We start from the raw sequence: 18,164 nt of genomic DNA, 5'->3' as shown, positions 1-18,164 counted from the left end.
TTCTATCAAGTCCAGAAAAAAAAAACTCTTGTAAGTAAATATTATGCAGCCAAAGTCAATTCACATTTCAGTCTTTATTGCAAATATAGGGCTGAGTATCTTTCCCAGCCTCCATAGAAGCACTCCAGCTTCTAATGGTCTAATAGAACAATTTACCAAGGGTCATGGTGGATTCTCCATCCCTGAGAATTTTAAAATCAAGATTGGATGTTTTTTCTAAAAGATCTGCTCTAGGAATTATTTTGGGGAAGTTCTCTGTATGGGCTGTGTTATACACGAGGTCAGACTAGATGATCACAATGATCCCTTCTAGCCTTGAAATCTATGAATTCAAATGTTACCCTGTCCATATGTCCAAAAAATACAAGTTTTTATTTTGCAATTCAAGAATATTTAGGAGTACTGTGTAAAATTATATGATATGATGGTGGGTTTGTTTTATTTCTGTTCCCCACTCATGTACTCAACAGCAGGCATATTTTAGGATCAGCTTAATTATGAAGTTTTATGGGGATTTTATGTTTGTTTTCTCTAAGTTTCCCAAGTAAAGGCTGCATAACCAAAAACATCTTTGTAGGTGGATCTCTGATTTTTTTTAAACATTGATGTTTATCAGCAATATATTTTAAAAAAATCCATTCTAGAAATAGCTTAAAATACCAATAAACAATGTGGGGGTTGGTTTCTTTGGTTTTGTTTTTCACCTGAGGTCGAGTGTCTAGAATTTCTCTTACAACAGAATATAGGAAAATGTATTTGAAAATTTCCTTTCTTGGAGTAATGAAGTCCACAGATCTATGACATTGTGTACTCTGCTCCATGCAGCCCTGGAGGCAGATCAAACCTGTCAATCAGAGGCAGGGAGGTGTGGCTTCACCACTGAGAAACTGCCAGTTGAGACACTTCCATAGTTTATGAAAATTTAAGCGCGCTATATCAGTAAGGAAATTTAAGTATTAAGACTACATAGAACAACCCTTCTGCAGAGCAAGGAATTCAATTAAAAATTTGAGTGCCAATTAATAATTCAATATCTTTTCCCAGTTAACAGCCCATTCAGGGTGTGTTGGGTCTGTGAACCTCATTACTCCAAGAAAGAAAATGTTCAGATAATACACAGATACATTTTATTTTTCTTCGAAGTAAAGTCTACAGATCCATGACATTGGGATTTTTATAGCGGTGTCCACTTAGAGGGGAACTATATGCTGTTATGTATATGTGAAAGGGGATAACCCTTTCCTAATAGTTACTGGGACCCTACAGTGAGGGGCACCTGTCTAATGAAGGCAGCATCAGACTATGACTGGATGTCCAGCTTGTAGAATTTTGAAGGTGACATGAACAGGTGACCAGAGGTGGCTGCTTTACAGATTTTTTTTTCTTGTATGAGGCATGTGATCCTTCAAACTAGGGAAATGTGGTCTACAATAAATTATTATAAGGTGGGTGTACAACTGATTGAAAGACCACACTCAAAGAGTAGGTATCAACGGCTCACTGTCAAACTGGGAGGGCATATCTAGTGGGATCCTGCAGGGATGAGTCATGGGTCCAGTACTATTCAATATTTTCATTAATGATTTAGATAATGGAGTAGAGAGTATGCTTATAAAATTTACAGATGACACCAAGCTGGGACAGAATTGCAAGCACTTTAGAGGACAGGATTAGAATTCAAAATGACCTTGACAAACTAGAGAATAGGTCTGAAATCAACAAGATGAAATTCAATAGAAACAATGCAAAGTACTACACATAGGAAGGAAAAAAATAGATGCACAACTACAAATAACTTGCTAGGAGGTAGTACTGCTGAAAAGCATCTGGGAGTTATAGTGGATCACAAACTGAATATGAGACAACAATGTGATGCAGTTGTGAAAAAGGCTAATATTGTGGGGTGTATTCACAGGAGTGTTGTATAAAAAACAGGGGAGGTAACAGTCCCACTCTACTCAGCACTGGTGAGGCCTCAGCTGGAGTAACTTGTCCAATTCTGGGCACCACAGTTAAAGATGTGGACAAATTGGAGCAAGTCCAGAGAAGAGCAACCAAAACAATAAGTTTAGAAAACCTCACCTATGAAGAAAGGTTAAAAAACTGGTCATGTTTAATCTTGAGAAAAGAAAAGTAAGGGGAAGATAGACCTGATAATAGTCTTCAAATATGTTAAGGGTTATTATGAAGACAATGATCAATTGTTCTCCATTGTCCACTCAAGGTAGGACAAGAAGTAATGGGCTTAATCTGCAGCAAGGGAGATTTAGGTTAGATCTGAGGAAAAACTTCCTAGCTATAAGGGTGCTTAAGCTCTGGAATAATCTGTTAATGGAGGTTGAGGAATCCCCACCATTGGAGGCTTTTAAGAATAGGTTGGACACCTGTCAGGGATGGTCTACTTTTACGTTATCCTGCCTCAGTGCAGGGGGCTGGACTAGATGACCACTTGAGGTCCCTTCCATTCTTACACTGCTATGATTCCATGAAGCTGCCATGACTCTGAGGGAGCAAGCTCTGATATTGGAAGATGGAGTTACGCTTTTTGATTTGTATACTTTTGAGATACAATATCTCAGCTACCTGGAAATGGAGGATTTCAAAACCTTGTTTCCCTTTGATGCTGGATAATAAAGCATAAACAAAGCATTTGTTCTTGCGATCTGTGTTAATTATATACTTTGAGTGCATTGCAGCCATCCAAAACATGCCACAATTTCTCTCTGGAGTTTGATGGAGCTGGACAGAAGGATGGAAAACAAATTTCCTGTGCTCTCTGGAGCCTGGAGTTATTCTTTAGTATGAATAGAGGATTGGTTCTGAGTACCACATTAGCCTTAGGGAACATACAGTACTGAAGTTCCAGGAAAAGAGCTCCTAAGTCAAACACCCTGTGAACAGACATGATTGTCATTTAAAAAAAATGTTGAGCAAGTAGAGAAAGATTTTCATTAATGGTTCAACCGGAGGGCCTGTAATGGCACATTGGCACTAAAAACTAAGGCCCATAAAGGAACTTTATGCATGTCAGGATAATGTAGAAGCAATGCTTCTCTTGTAAGAAAAACACTGGACATCTGGGTGAGACTAAATTCGCTATTTGTTTACTGCACAAAAGATGCTAGACAAAGCAGCAACTTGATCTTTGAGAGTCTGAACTGCCAGGTCATTTTGAAGAAATTTGAGAATCAGTGGTACCAATGCACATGGGGAGTGGAGGAGGAAGGTGAAACCCTTGTCCTAGTACCAATGGTTAAAACTTGATCAGGCCTTTGAGTATGCTTAGGAGATTTATTTCTGGGAAGCTAAAATTGTGGATATTAACTCCCTGAATAACCTCTTTGCTTAAGAGACTGTTCAAGAACCAGGCAGCTAGGCTCAGACTGTCTGGATTTTGATGCATGACTGGCTCTTGTATTATCTTAGAGCTCTACCAAATTCACGGCCATGAAAAATGCATCACGGACCATGAAATCTGGTCTCCCCCTGTGAAATCTGGTCTTTTGTGTGCTTTTACCCTATCCTATACAGATTTCATGGGGAAGACCAGCGTTTCTCAAATTGAGGGGCCTGACCCAAAAGGGAGTTGCCGGGGTGGGGGTGGGGGTGTGTCACACTATGGCCACCCTTACTTCTCCGCTGCCTTCCGATCTGGGCAGCGGGAGAGCAATGGCTGTTACCAAGGCACCCCGCTCTGAAGATGGAGCCAGCAGCAGCGCAGAAGTAAGGGTAGCAATACCATACTGACACATTATATTCACACTCATTAGCATATTTTCATAAAATCATATGGAATGCAATGTAACTGGAATATGCTTCACGCAAAAGGTCTCTTGGAAGGTATCATTACAAAGCTTATAATCTACTGAGTGTGTTGATCCTATTTGTATGAATGTATCATTCTTGTATCTGAAACTAGGAATATAAAATATAACTCTGCGGTCCTATTGTAGTTATTCAAAGTGTGGGCCATTCTTGGTGGTTTAGAATCTTGATGGCTCCCATCAACTAGGACAACTGACTGTAGATGGCTCTGTTTACTTGCAAGCCTTCCTGTGAGTCAGGCCAGGAAGAATGAAGGCTTGGGTCTCACAGGACATGTGACCATGTCACCTGGTACTGGAATCCATTTTAAACCTGGTGCTTTTCCATTTGGAAGGAGGAGTGGGGACCCAAAGAGACAAAAGATTCCCACCTTGTGCCAAAGGTATATAAGGAGGTGGAACAGAACAAAGGGGCTGCAGTCATGAGAAATCCCCTAGCTACCACCTGAGCTGGAACAAGGACTGTACCGGGTAAAGGCGTCTAGTCTGTGAAAGAAGCTTATTGGAACATCTCTGAGGGTGATGTTTCATCTGTAATCAGTTTCTTAGTGTATTAGGCTTAGACTTGTATGTTTTTGTTTGATAATTTACTTTGTTCTCTCTGTTATTACTTGGAACCACTTAAATCCTAATTTTTATATTTAATAAAATCATTTTTGCTTATAAATTAACCCAATGTAATTAATTCCTGGGGGAGCAAACAGCTGTGCATATCTATCAGTGTTAGAGAGGGCAGACAATTTATGAGTTTACCCTGTATAAGCTTTATACAGAGTAAAACGGATTTATTTGGGACTTGGATCCCATTGGGAGCTGGGTGCTAGAGACAGAGCACTTCTTAAGCTGTTTTCAGTTAAGTCTGCAGCTTTTGGGGGACGTGGTTCAGACCTGGGTCTGTGTTTGCAGCAGGCTAGCGTGTCTGTCTCAGCAAGACAGGGTACTGAAATCCCAAGCTGGCAGGGAAAACGGGCTTAGAGGTAATCTCAGCACATCAGGTAGCAGTCCCAAGGGGTTTCTGTGACCCAACCCGTCACACGTACTATGCCACCCTTATTTCTGTGCTGATGCCTTCAGAGTTGGGTGGCTGGATAGTGGCGGCTGCTAAGGGCCCAGCTTGGCTGGCAACAGAAGTAAGGGTGGCAATACCATACCATACTTCTGCACTGCTGCTGGCAGCGGCTCTGCCTTCAGAGCTGGGGTCCCAGCCAGCAGCTGCCGCTCTCTGGCCGCCCTGCTGTTGCTAAACCAAAGGGCAAGGACCTGTATTGGAAATGTTTTGCTGCAAAATCAAAGTTTAGGAAGTATCTGGGAGACTGTTGAATTGGTGTATGGAGATTAGCATCATTCACATCTACTGATGTCCTGCAGTCCCTTTTATTGATGGCAGCTAGTGTGGATTTTAGTGTTTCCATCTTGAATTTTGATTTTTCTTTTCAATGGATCTGTTCATTTTCTTGATGTCAAGAAGCGCTCTGTAGCTTGAACTTTTTTTGGGGGTGGGGAATGGGAAAGAAGGAATAATATACAGCAAGGCCTGTTTTTCTTCTGAAGAGGTGGGACAGGTTCAGTTGCTCCCATTTATAGGAGATTTAGGATGGCTGTCTGCATGCCCCGATTCCTCCTCAGGCAGAAGCTCTTAAGCTGTGCAGTTTTTTTTTTTTTTTTTTAAAATAGGTTGAGCAAGACCATACTTGCAATACTGTCCGCCCACCTTATACTTGTGAAAGCATGGGGGGGCACTTAGGGTGTCAAATGACAATTCTCTCTTATTTACTTATTCTTGTTGGCTTGATGCCCTCAACAGTTTTCATGCCCAAAGGAGGGGGCTGCGCTTATGCCTGGCTGGAGTTGGCTACCTCTGAAAGGCCTTTATAGAGAGGAGGCCACTCTTTCAGGTAAAAAAAAAAAATTCTCAGTTAGAAATAAGTCCTTGACCAGTAGGGAAAAAGGCCTGTTTATCTTCAGTGGAGCCACCTGGATGAATTTTGATTGGTGCACAGTAAGGAACCTTCTGGTCTTATAGAATGGGATAGAAGAAAGAAGGGGCAGGCCAAGAGGTCCATCAGTGCCTGCCAGTTCTTCCAAGTCTGGACTGATGTCCTTCTTATTTCTCCATAGCTATCTGCTGTGGGAAGGACATAGTAATGAAGCATGGCAACCTGCAACAGAAGCTGAGAGCAATAACCAGGACATTAGGGCCAAGTGACCCACAGTGAGAGCTGGGAATGACAGCCCATTACCACATGGCAACCTGCTGCAGCAACTGAGGACAACAGCCCACTGCTTTCCCAATCTTTAGGTGTGGCACAATGTCCCAACCCCACTATTACAGGGTACATTGGGGATTATCTGCCCTGTTTCCTCTTACCTTCATAGAGTGTGTCTCCTGAATCAGACTCTTCAGAAGATGAATGGTGCTATGTTGGGGTGACTAGTGGGGTCTGAACATCTGTGAAACCTTTTTTATGCCTCATCTTGGTTCCTCCTCCTCAGGAGAAACATTTCAGACAGATGGTTCCCTGGAGGGAGGGGGATAGGGCCCTTGTGGTTTCTCTTTCCAGCAGCACTCTTGCCAGCATAAAACCCCTTTTTCTCAGGGCAAGGTTCCAGCTGGGGGCTTCCCAGGGTCCCATGCTTTGTGTAAAGGAGATCCCTGGACGTGGCCTGGAGCTAGGCTGACGCCACCTCAGGGACACCAAGCTGAGCCACTGCAGGGCTGGGCAAGGGGCCTGCTGTGCAATGGAGGAAGTGGGTGGCCTGCTCTCTTTGCTCTTTTTCTAGATCCCCAGTAGTAACTCCCAGCCCCTGAAGCCATGCGGCAACGGATCTGTGGTCAACAGACATGGCTATGGGCAAGAGCTCCAGGGGCTGGGCAGGAAGTTTCCCTGGCCCTTTGCTACTGTGCTTCAACCTACCCTCCCCCTCACAATGGGTAGGGGAGAGGGAAAGGAGGGATCAATTGCTTGCTGGTCCCAGGAGGGTTCCTGTCGTCTGTGCTAGGCACAGGGGATTTTTCTTACAACAGACCTGGCAATTAAGCCTTTTCTCCCTTCTTTTTCTTTAAAATTTGCTTTGAAGTGGGTATGGGGGAAACTGGACTGTCTGCCTGCAGCTGGAGAAACAGATGAAATTTGGCAATTTCTCAGAGATGGAGCCACACTTTCCCTGCCTCTGACTGACCAGTTTGGTCTGCCTCCAAGGCTGCATAGAGCACGCTACCCAATGTCATGGATCTGTGGACCTCATTACAAATAAGAAATGCAAATTGATAACACTATAGCAAAAGTATTGAACACAGAACACTTCCCACAACTAAACAAAGTTATTGATTCACATTTGAAATATGTCCAGCAGAACACACTTAATGAAGAGATTACAGAAAGGTGAATTGATGGTAACCCACAGTATGCTTAACACAGGTCTCTGCACTTCCAAGATACATCTCTGAGAATCACAAGATTGCACTAAAGTCTCTAGTTTGAATTTTGTCAGGTTTGTAAATATTTGGAATTATGCACACAGACTGCAATGTGAGACAAAGGCACAACTATTTCATTGACGTGAATGATGTAAAAAGGAATTTGGGTGTATACTATACAGTTAAAGGATACTGGAAAGGAAATGAAGTTTCAGTACTATGTGGATTATAAGAAATATCTGAAGATTGCTTCTGTGTAATAGTGCAAACTGTACCCATGAACTGCAGTAGAAAGTTTGTCCAGGACCCCCTTGAAAATACTGAAGGAATAAACTGAGTATAGTTGTTGTACTATGACATTTTACTTCATTTAAGTACAGCAAATTTCACCAGTGCTATGATTTATACAGTACACAAAATATGTACATAAAAGAAAACCAAACCCATCAAAAGGTGACCATAGAATATATCTACGAAATGTGCAAATTTCTTTTTTAATGCAAGTTTGTTTAAACAAAGCATATGCAGGGATAGAACTTTACAGTAATAATGGAATGTACAGTATTCTAAATACCTCAATGATCTTTCATATCTACTGTACAGTGCAAACTTACAAGGCACAAACTCAATGCTGACACTATAGTGTTGTAAGTTACATTCAGGCACATCTTAGAACCCATACTCCTTTAGAAAAAAATCACGGGAAGTAACATGATACTACTATTGTATTTTGTTTAGAGAGGTATTTTCAAAATCTTTAAGCATTACATTGATACATGCTATGCACTGTACTAAAGGAGGTACTTAGGACAATTTAGCCCATCATCTCAAAGTTGTAGTTTTTTACTACTCCCTCCCTAAATTTCCCAGGTTCTGAAAATAAGATCACAAGTTAGTTCCAGAAGTACCTCACTTACAATATTCAAAGACTGGTTATACCTTGCAGGCCTTCGATTATGTAATCTTATGCAAGTACTCTAAAACATTCTATATATTTGGTCAAAATTCCTGCTGAAAGTAAATCTGGATTAAAAAAAAAAAGTCAGTGAAGAACTTTCTTCCAAGATTCTTAAATTTAGTGAGTCTTTGCTAGATTGCACAGTGACAGATGTCTATCAGCTAATAGAATTAAAAAACAAAAGTTTGCTGTTTAAGGCAATAATTAAACACAGCATACCAGAAAAAGAGCCAAGTACCAGTTCAATATCCGTATTTATCATAAGTACTGGCCATTACATAAGTTCAAAATATTAGCCCCCATCACAGTGTTCTTTGCTTACCTATTTCACAGGACACGTACATCTGCAAAATCTGATTTATTAGCAAATTTTTATGTATTTATCTAACTGAAAAGAAAGCAATTAATGTGCAGGCTAATTGACTGACATTTAGAACACTTGACAGTTACACACGTCCTCTCCCACCCGCAAAAAGGTCATTTATTGTTGGGCCCAATGGGACTTCATAAATAATTTATAGCCAGGCCTACCAGATATAGCCTAAAATTTAACATTTAGTAAAACTTAACTAATCTTTTAAGAGATTTCTAATATTTAAATACAATTTACCACATCACTTTTGCTTTGCCATATGATCCTAAAATTATACTCTTAGTATTACCTCTCAGTAGAAGACATTTAATAGACATTTGAGGAAAACAATACAATACAAAAGCTCAAAGGGTCTTTGCAAAGATATCTTCTATTCCATGTGCAAAGTAAGAAGGAAGTGATTTTTTTTCCATTGGCAATTATTTGAAATGCCATCAATAAGGAGGCAAAAATACCTATGAAAGAGAAAACATAAGGTGGAGTGTTCCATGACTGTCTTTGGTTTAGCCTTCCTGACCAAAGTCTTTTGTAAACTTCGTTAATTTTTCCAGATCCTGTTCATTTACTGTTGGTTTTGTGCTAGCTAATGACCTTAGCATATCAGTCTGTCAGAGAAAAAAAATAGTACAGATGAATATATTAAGAACATCAGAAGTATTTTCATAAACATAATATTAGCAACAGTATCACATCCAATAATCTTGCTACTAATATGCACATTTGAAAAAAATCATCAACTGGGACAGCCATGAAACATGGAAGTAACAAGTTACATTTATAAAGTATAAATGACCAAAACATTTACGTGCATACTTTCCATAATATAAAATATGTGGTCAATGAATAAAGACAGAGGTATATCAGTGACATTTCTAACAGTGAAACCTTGGCCAGTAAAATTTTTAGGTTTAACCTGCTCCAGTAACCAGCACACAATTTGGTTCATCATTGCTTCGTGGAAGTGAAGAATAACTTCATATGATGGGTCTGTCCACTGTTGCTCACTATCATAAGTTTAACTACAATAATTTAATATAAGGGGGAAAAAAATCAGGCGTTCTCAAGTACATGCCATGGTAAATACAATAGAAGTTGAGTTGGTATATAAAGCTAATATTTTATAACTGATATCTAGCAAAGTTTAGCTATTCATGACTGATAGGCAAACCCTCTCCAATTACCAAAAACAGTTTTTACAAGTCTCAAAAGGCTAATATCTGTGGCATTTCAATTCAGCCAACCACCACTATAACACACTAGATTTTCCTAAACTTTTGCCCGTTTTTAGCAGCCTATATCTATGAAGCCAGAACCCTAGAAATAAAAACTACTTACTAATATTCAGGACAAAAAATTGTAGTTTCAATCCTACGTAGTACTGAATGACTGGAGTAGGTACATTACAAAACCGTACTATTAAAAAAAAAAAACCTGCCAAACACATGAAACATTAACAGGGCTATTTTTTAGACAATGATCACAAATGAACTGACAACAGATACTACTCTTTAAAAGGAATCAACGCCTGATCTGATTAACTAGAGCTGATTTCTAACACTGAAAGACAGAAACATTGGATTGTTGCCAGTGAAGAACTTGGGTTCCTTAAATATGTCCAGCAATACCAGCTGTAACAATCTGGGTCCAGAAACGCCAAGGGGAGAAAAGGAGGTTACTCACCCTGTGCAGTAACTGACGTTCTTCAAGATGAGTGTCCCTGTGGGTGCTCCACACCAGGTGTTGGTGCGTTCCTGCACCTTTGCTCTGAGATTGTTACAGCAGTACTTGTACCGGTCACGCACGTGCAGCGTCTGGCCCCCCCCCCCCACTCTGAGTGTACCTTAATAGTACGCATGCGCGACCGGTCTCCTCAGTTCCTTCTCTACAACGGAGGCTACCCCAACTCCAAAGTAGAGGGGAGGAGGGTGGGTAGTGGAGCACCCACAGGGACACTCATCTCAAAGAAGGTCAGTTACTGCACAGGGTGAGTAACCTCCTCCTCTTCTTTGAGAGATGCTCCTGTGGGTGCTCCACTCCAGGTGACTTAAAAGCAGTGTCTCTCAAGGGAGGTAGGGACTTCAGATTTGATAGGAATGCAGTAGAGAATACAGCTCTGCCTAATCGTGTATCAAAGAGAGGGCCTTGAATAAGGGCATAAAGCTTAACAAATGTGTGTTCAGAAGTCGAATGATGTCAGCCAGAGGAACTTTGCGTAGAAAAGCCACGGAGGTAGCCACAGATCTAGTGGTGTGAGTTCTGATGCCGGCTGGAGGCGTAACTTTCTTTATCTGATAGCACAGTCGGATACACTCAGAAATCCAGTTTGAAAGTCTCTGGGTAGAAATAGGTGTCCCTTTGGAGTGCTCCGCAATGGAGACAGTCTAGAAGAGTTCCTGAAGGGCTTGGTTCTATCCAAATAGAAGGACAAAGCCCTGCGTACATCTAACGTATGCATTGTGGATTAGGAAAGAAGGTTGGTAGGTGTATCGGCTCATTGATGTGGAATGATGAATGCACCTTTGGAAGAAATTTGGGGTGTAGTCGGAGGGTAACCTTGTCCTTAAAAAATAGTGTATAAGGTGGGTCTGCCATGAGAGCCTCTATTTCTCCTGCCCGTCTGGCGGAGGTGATTGCCACTAAGAATGCTGTTTTCATAGAGAGGTGTAAGAGGGAGCAAGTGACTAGAATCTCAAATGGTTGTTGAGTTAAGCAGGATAATACTAAATGAAAGTCCCACAGAGGGGTAGGAGGTTTAATGTCCGGGTATAGGGATTGGAGCCCTTTGAGAAAACGTTTGGTGATTGGATGAGCAAAAACAGAGGTATCGTCAATCTTTTCATGAAAAGTTGTAATAGCAGCTAAGTGGACTTTGATGGAGCTGAAAGAAAGGCCAGATTGCTTAAGATCTAATAAGTAGTCAAGTATGGGCAGAAGAGGTGCAGAAGTAGGAGGAAGTGGTTTAGTTGAGCACTACTGTGTGAATCGCTTCCACTTTTGGAGATATGTGGTGCGAGTAGATTGTGTTCTGCTATGTAGGAGCACTCTTTGAACCTGCTCAGAGCATGCTAGATGATTTTGGGAGAACCATGTAGGAACCAAGCTTTGAGATAAAGCATGGACAGAGGTTGGGGTGAAGAAATCAGCTGTGTTGCTGCGATACGAGGTTCGGAGTGAGGGGCAATGAAATCGGTGGGCGAATTGACATTCTGGTGAGGAACGGAAACCACGGTTGTCTGGGCCACAACGGGGCAATGAGAATTACCGTGGCATGATCTGTCCGCATCTTTGTCAGAACTCTGTGGAGAACTGGTACTGGGGGGGAAAGCATACATTAAGTGTTGAGCCCATGAGATCAGGAATGCATCTCCTAGGGAATGGTTGCCCAATCCCGCTCTGGAGCAAAATTCGGGACATTTCTTGTTCTTCACAGTCGCGAAGAGGCCCAGGGTTGGATAGCCCCAAACGCGGAATATATTGTGTATGATCGTGTTGTTTATCTCCCATTTGTGATCCCAGGGAAAATGTCTGCTTAGTTTGTCCGCGGTGGTATTCAGGGCCCCGGGAAGATAGGCGGCTGATATCCAGATGTTGTTCGCGAGGCACGCCAGAGCTTCATGGCTTCTGTGCAAAGCGAGTGAGATTGAGCCCTTCCCAGCCTGTTGACACAGAACATGCATGCGATGTTGTCTGTCATTATCTGAACATGTTGGTTCTGAATGAATGGGAGGAAGTGACGGCAGGCATTGCATATGGCTCGCAGTTCTAGGACGTTTATGTGTAGGGAGGCTTCGGTGGAAGACTATAGCCCCTGGGCTGTATGGTGGGACATGTGTGCTCCCCATCCCGTGAGGGATACATCAGTAGTCATTATGAGTGATGGGGAGTCCTGGAGAAAAGGGACTCCTGAGCAGAGGTTGGAGGGAACTGTCCACCATTGGAGGGAGTCTTTGACTCTGAAGGGTATGGACAGAGGCTTGTTTAGAGTGTATACGTTCAGTCTGTAAACCGTGGCCAACCAAGCTTGGAAGGCACCTCATGTATAGGTGTGCATTTTTGACCATGAAAGTACACGAGGCCATGTGGCCTAATAGTTTCAGGCAGTCTTGTGCAGTGACCTGGGGACTGTTGCGAAGTTTTGTAACCAGGAGTTTTATGGTGTTGAAATGATCAAGCAGGAGAGACACTATTCCCATTCTGGAATCGAGATGCGCTCCTATGAACTCCAGTTGTTGGGTAAGAGAGAAGATGGATTTGTTTTTATTTGTAGGCCAAGGGAAAGGAAGCAAGCGACGGTAAGCTGCGTGGATCGAAGAGCTTCGTCAAGTGTTGAGGCTTTGAGGAGACAATCGTCGAGGTAAGGAAATATTATAACCCCGTTTCCTGAGGTGGGCAGTAACCATGGCTAGGAGTTTGGAGAAAACTCGGGGGGCGGTAGATAGGCCGAAGGGCAACACTCTGTATTGAAAATGTGTCAAACCAAGAGTAAAACGAAGAAAACGTCTGTGGGAATAGTCACATGAAAATAGGCGGCCTGTAGGTCGAGGGCTGAAAACCAATCACCCTGCTCCAGTGCTGGGATTATGGTGGTGAGGGTAACCATTTTGAACTTTTGCTTTTTGATAAATTTGTTTAGCCACCTGAGGTTGAGGATCGGTCGCCATCCCCTGGTTTTCTTTTCTGTTAAGAAGTAACGGGAGTAGAAACCTTTCCCTCTGTGTTGTTCGGGCACGATTTCCACTGCCCCCAGTTGAAGGAGATGTTGCTCTTGAGAAGAGTCCCTGAACAGGGACAGGGAGGGTGGGTGGGAGAGAGGCAGGAAGAGGAAAGGGATGGAATAGCCAATTGTGACGACCTCTAAAGCCCACTTGTCGGTGGTAATATTTCACCATTGATGGGAGAATGGGCGTAGGCAATGACCAAAAATCGGGGCAGGCGGTGTAAGCACTGAAGTGGAAATATTGTTTTCTATACCCTCAACCAAGGCTTCAAATTCGCTTAATTAGTTGGAGGGAGTTGAGATGCTGCTGAGGAGTTGGGACGGCGGCGTTGGTATCTGGGTCTCTGGTGTTGCTGTTGCTCATGAGATCTATGGAATTGCTGGGTGTATGTGAGATAGCATGGTCGCTGATAAGGCTGATATCTATATTATTGCCTTCTAGTCGTAGGGGTTTGAATTTCTAGAGACCGGAGAGTTGCCCTGGAGTCCTTCATAGAGTGGAGTACGTGATTTGTGGTGGAGGCGAACAGTTTGTCACCGTCGAAGGGGAGATCCTCAATGGTACGCTGGACCTCCCGGGGAAAGGGAGAGGATGAGAGCCATGACCCTCAGCGCATCTTGACTGCTGTGGCTGTGGACTGTGCCGCAGTATTGGCCACATCAAGGGCAGCTTGGAGAGCAGTGCGGGAGAGGATTTGTCCCTCGGAAACTATGGCTGTAAATTGTTTCTTTTCTTCTGGAACGTGCTCAATAAAGTCCATGAATTTATTGTAATTTTTGTGGTCGTACTTTGCTAGTACAGCTGTATAATTAGCAATGCGAAACTGCAATGTGGAAGAAGCGTATACCTTATGTCCGAGCAGATCTACTCGCTTACTGTCCTTGTCGGAAGGGGTGGAGCGGGGAAACTGGTGTTTGTTCTTTTGATTAACTGCATCTACTACCAGCGAGTTTGGCGCTGGGTGAGTAAACAGGAATTCCGAGCCCTTGGAAGGAAAAAAGTACTTTCGGTCTGCTCTCTTACAGGTAGGCAGGCTTGCAGCCGGGGTTTGTCAAATTGTCTTGGCAGGTTCTAAAAGAGATGCGTAATGCAATTCTAGAAGAAGAAGAAGAGGGCTGCAGGATGTCAGTTAGCTCATGCTGCTGTTCAGGGACTTCCTCCAGGTTAATTCGTAGCTCATTGGCAATTCTTTTAAACAGGTCTTGAAATTTTGAGAAGTCGTCCGAAGACATCGGGGGGGAGGAGGAAACAATGCTTCATCAGGCGGAACAACTGGTTCTACCAGGTTAGAGACAGACTGTGCTTGCTCTTGCAGTTGTGACAGGGCTGCCTGGTGTCTGGAGTCAGTGGCAGGGTCATCAGCTGGTGGTACCAAGCCGGTCTCATGCCTAACTACAGTGGTATAATGAGTGTGGTCGCGAGTATAAGGAGCCCATGGAGCCCAATACTGCCACTGTGGTGGGAAGGACATGGGTAGTGCCATCCAGGGGTTCACGCCCCATGGGGCAGGACCCTCAGAGTAGGACCAGGCAGCTTTTCTATGACCTCTCTTGATTGGGGTCTGTGGACGGGAGATCTGATAAGGTGAAAATTCTCCCTGCAGCCCAGATTCCTCATCACTGGAGGAAAGCTGTGCGGACCTTGTCCAAGTGTCCGGAGAGAAGTAGGTGTTAAGCCGGGGTGACTGCAGGATAAGTGACACCAGGAGGTCCCTTGAGTGTGTGAATTGTGGTGCTGCAGCGCCTCTGTGAGTGGAGGGGTGTGCGAGAGGAATTTGTTGTGAGGAGGGATTCCTCTGCACCCGTGTCCTGAGCGTTCTGTCACTGCCGGCTAGCTCAAAGGCTGACGGTGCGAGAGTGAGAGGAGCCTGCAGGGGGGTCAGGCAGGCTAGTGTGCGTCGGCACTGCTTCCATTGCGGTGCCGAACGGTGCCGTGTGAGAGGCAAGCAACTGAAAGCCTGAAGCTTCAGCACCGGAGATTAGTGCGACCGTAACCACCGCAGCCGGAGGAGCCCGGCGCATCAAAGGTACTCAGCCGGGGGAGTGTGGGGAGGAAAGCAGTACCCGGAGAAGGCTTATCCCTGCCAATACCCTTTGCGGGTGAGAGAGACTGATGGGTTTTTTTTAAGTTTTCTTTTGTCTCTTTGTTGCGGTGTACAGCAGAGTCAGAGCCCGGGTCTGAGGGATTTTTGCAGCAGGAGTAGTTTTAACCGCAGGTCCCTGTCTTTGCTTGCCCTGGATTTCAACTTGCTGCAGTGGGCACATTTTTGGGGGATGTGGGACTCCCCCAAACATTTAATACATTTAGAGTGGCCATCTGAAAGAGGGATGGCATCATTACAGTTAGAGCAGCGCTTAAAACCTGGAGAGCCAGGCATGTCGGAAGCGGCTACGGTGACAGGAACAAAAAGGTTTTCTTTGTTTTTTTTAAGAAGAGAAGAGAAGGGAAAAGGATACCTAACTAATACTGGTAAGCTAAACTAAGAAAGAAAAAAGTTGAACAAGGGAGAGAAGAAATTCTCTAATGAGTCTGCTGAGCTCCATCTCAGGCCGGGGACGGTAGAGAAGGAACTGAGGAGACCGATCGCGCAGGCGTACTATTTAGGAACACTCAGAGCGGCCGGGGGAGGGGAGGGGGGCAGGCTCTGCGCGTGCGTGACTGGTACAAGTACTGCTGTAAAAATCTCTGAGCGAAGGTGCAGGGACACACCAACACCTGAAGTGGAGCACCCACAGGGACATCTCTCAAAGAAGAACAAAAGGTTTGAACCCTCAAAATAAGTAGTTAAATCAACTGATTGCATACAAATGTTACAGTACTATAAAAATATATCAAGGTCTTATGAAATCTTGTAATGTTCTAAACTAAATCATTAGGAGATACATACACATTTTCATGTATTTGTATATATAGAACACTGTGCTGCAACTTCAGCCACACTTTACAGTAGGGTGGTGAGCAGGCTTCAAGTAACTATCCGTTGTCCATCCCAGGAAAGGACAACAGTGGACCATTACAGTTAATGGAAAGTCTCTGAAATAACTCGAAGTTGAAAAGAACACAGTGGCTCCCCAACATCAAATCAGGAGGAAATTTCACAACTGTGATTAACCATGAATCATCACGGACTGAGAGAAAAAAAACAGAGAGAAAAGGAAAACCCTTTTATAAAACAGGCTTGGAACTGAGCTGAATCCAGAAGGTGGGGGACAGTCTCAAGGCAGGAGGCTGTTTGTGAATGCTGGATCCCTCCTATAGTTAGGGGGTATGCTGGGAAACTGTATTAAGGCAATAGGTAACTTGTATTAGAAAAGGGAATTTATCTGACTTAGAAGTGTAAAGGCTGAGGTTGTGTCATCATGTTTATTTTCTGTGTGAGTCAGATGTTTGCTTTCCCTTACTATTTCATCTTTGATCTGTGGATTTTCTATTAAATACAACTTTTTGTTCATTTTTGTCCCAAACAGGTCTCTGTTGGGCAAATTGTGTGGCATGTGTGCGCCATGGTGACCTGGTTTCACACCTTTGGGGGCAATGAACCACAGGGGAAAGGTTTAAGTGCCTGGGAGGACATATTTGGGGAGATGCAGGACTAGAAGGGTTGTTGGTGTCACCTTGCAAAAGAGTAAGTAGGCTAGTGAGAGCCAGGGTGACACCTTATGCTTGTGGGCTGACTACTGGTATCAGGGATCTGAACCATAGCTGCACAGTACAGAGGTCCCCCAAGTACTAAGGCAGGCGTGACAGAACCCTTTACAGGTCTGGGTAGTCTACAAAGTGTCACACCAGCTCTACATAGTACCCAAAAGGTAGACAAAAATCCTGTTAGACTATCAGATAGAGATGCAGGGCTAGACTTGCAAAATTGGGTGTGCACTCACATCTGTGTATGACTAACTTATGCAAATACCCTGAAGGGGCACAGATACAATATGGCTAGTGTTAATTTTTAGTTTTTGTTTGTTTTTGGAAAGGAGATGGAGAAGCATTGAAACCTAAGTAAAGAGCTAGTTTCTAAAAAAAGTTAATTCCAACTATAGAGGCTTTCAACACTAAAGAATTGTATCAGAATGGATGGCAAAATTAGACTGGTCAGTTTCACATAGAAGTTCTGATACAGACAGTAAAATGCAAGAAGTCAGACATCCATGGTGAAAAATAGTATAGAATATTTAAAAACAAACTAAGAGAGCAGGGTCAAACACACACCCAGAACCATATAAAGTTCTCTGTAAGTACAGCAAATAGACTCATGCTACAACTGGCTACTGCTTTCAGAACTCCCTAGTCATGCCAGAGATGCCATCTCAAAGGTGTCTGTCATTCAACTGACAGCTTATAAATGCGTGATTGCTTTATTTTTTTTCCCTATTTTTGAGATGAATGGGTAATCATAAGAACCTGAGGTGGCGTCCTGCCCAGTAGGCAACTGGTGCCTTGGGGCTAAATCCTATTTACTCTGAGATAAACCTACTACAAATTAAAAGTCCCCCAATGCAGATTACTTTTACTCTGAGTAAAAGTTGTAGCTAAGATACCCCAGTTAGTGCTTTTAAATTTCATGAGCACTGATGATCTGATAAAATCTTTCTTTCACTACTTGAATAGGTACAACATGGCCAGTGGCAGCTCAAATCTCTTCCCAACTCTCCCTCCAGCCAAATATACCTATATCCACTATTTTGTATAGATCTGGTCTTGCAATTCTTGGAAAAATATGGCAGCAATAAGTGTCCTGTAACAGATTTTGCTATATTGATTGAACTGAAATCGAGTGAGCCAAAGACTATGATCTGTTTTAGAAACAGGAGAGAATTGTTTCTCTACACATAATAAATGTATTGTATGCTCCAGACTAAAAAAAATAATTATT

General features: G+C 43.1%; 1 protein-coding gene across 1 annotated transcript in view; it reads right to left on the bottom strand.

The window, feature by feature from the left end:
* Positions 1 to 7,593: 7,593 nt before the first annotated feature.
* Positions 7,594 to 18,164, bottom strand: part of VPS4B (vacuolar protein sorting 4 homolog B) — a 44,567-nt gene continuing 33,996 nt past the window's right edge. Inside the window, exon 11 of the mRNA XM_065398061.1 lies at positions 7,594 to 9,178. Coding sequence (XP_065254133.1) covers positions 9,077 to 9,178 — 102 coding nt within the window. The 3' untranslated portion in view covers positions 7,594 to 9,076. The remainder of the gene's footprint in view (positions 9,179 to 18,164) is intronic.

Source organism: Emys orbicularis, chromosome 2 (genome assembly GCF_028017835.1).
Source record: "Emys orbicularis isolate rEmyOrb1 chromosome 2, rEmyOrb1.hap1, whole genome shotgun sequence".
In the NCBI taxonomy this organism is placed as follows: Eukaryota; Metazoa; Chordata; order Testudines; family Emydidae; genus Emys; species Emys orbicularis.
Note: the sequence above shows the minus strand (reverse complement) of the source record. Positions and strands in the feature narration are given on the sequence as shown.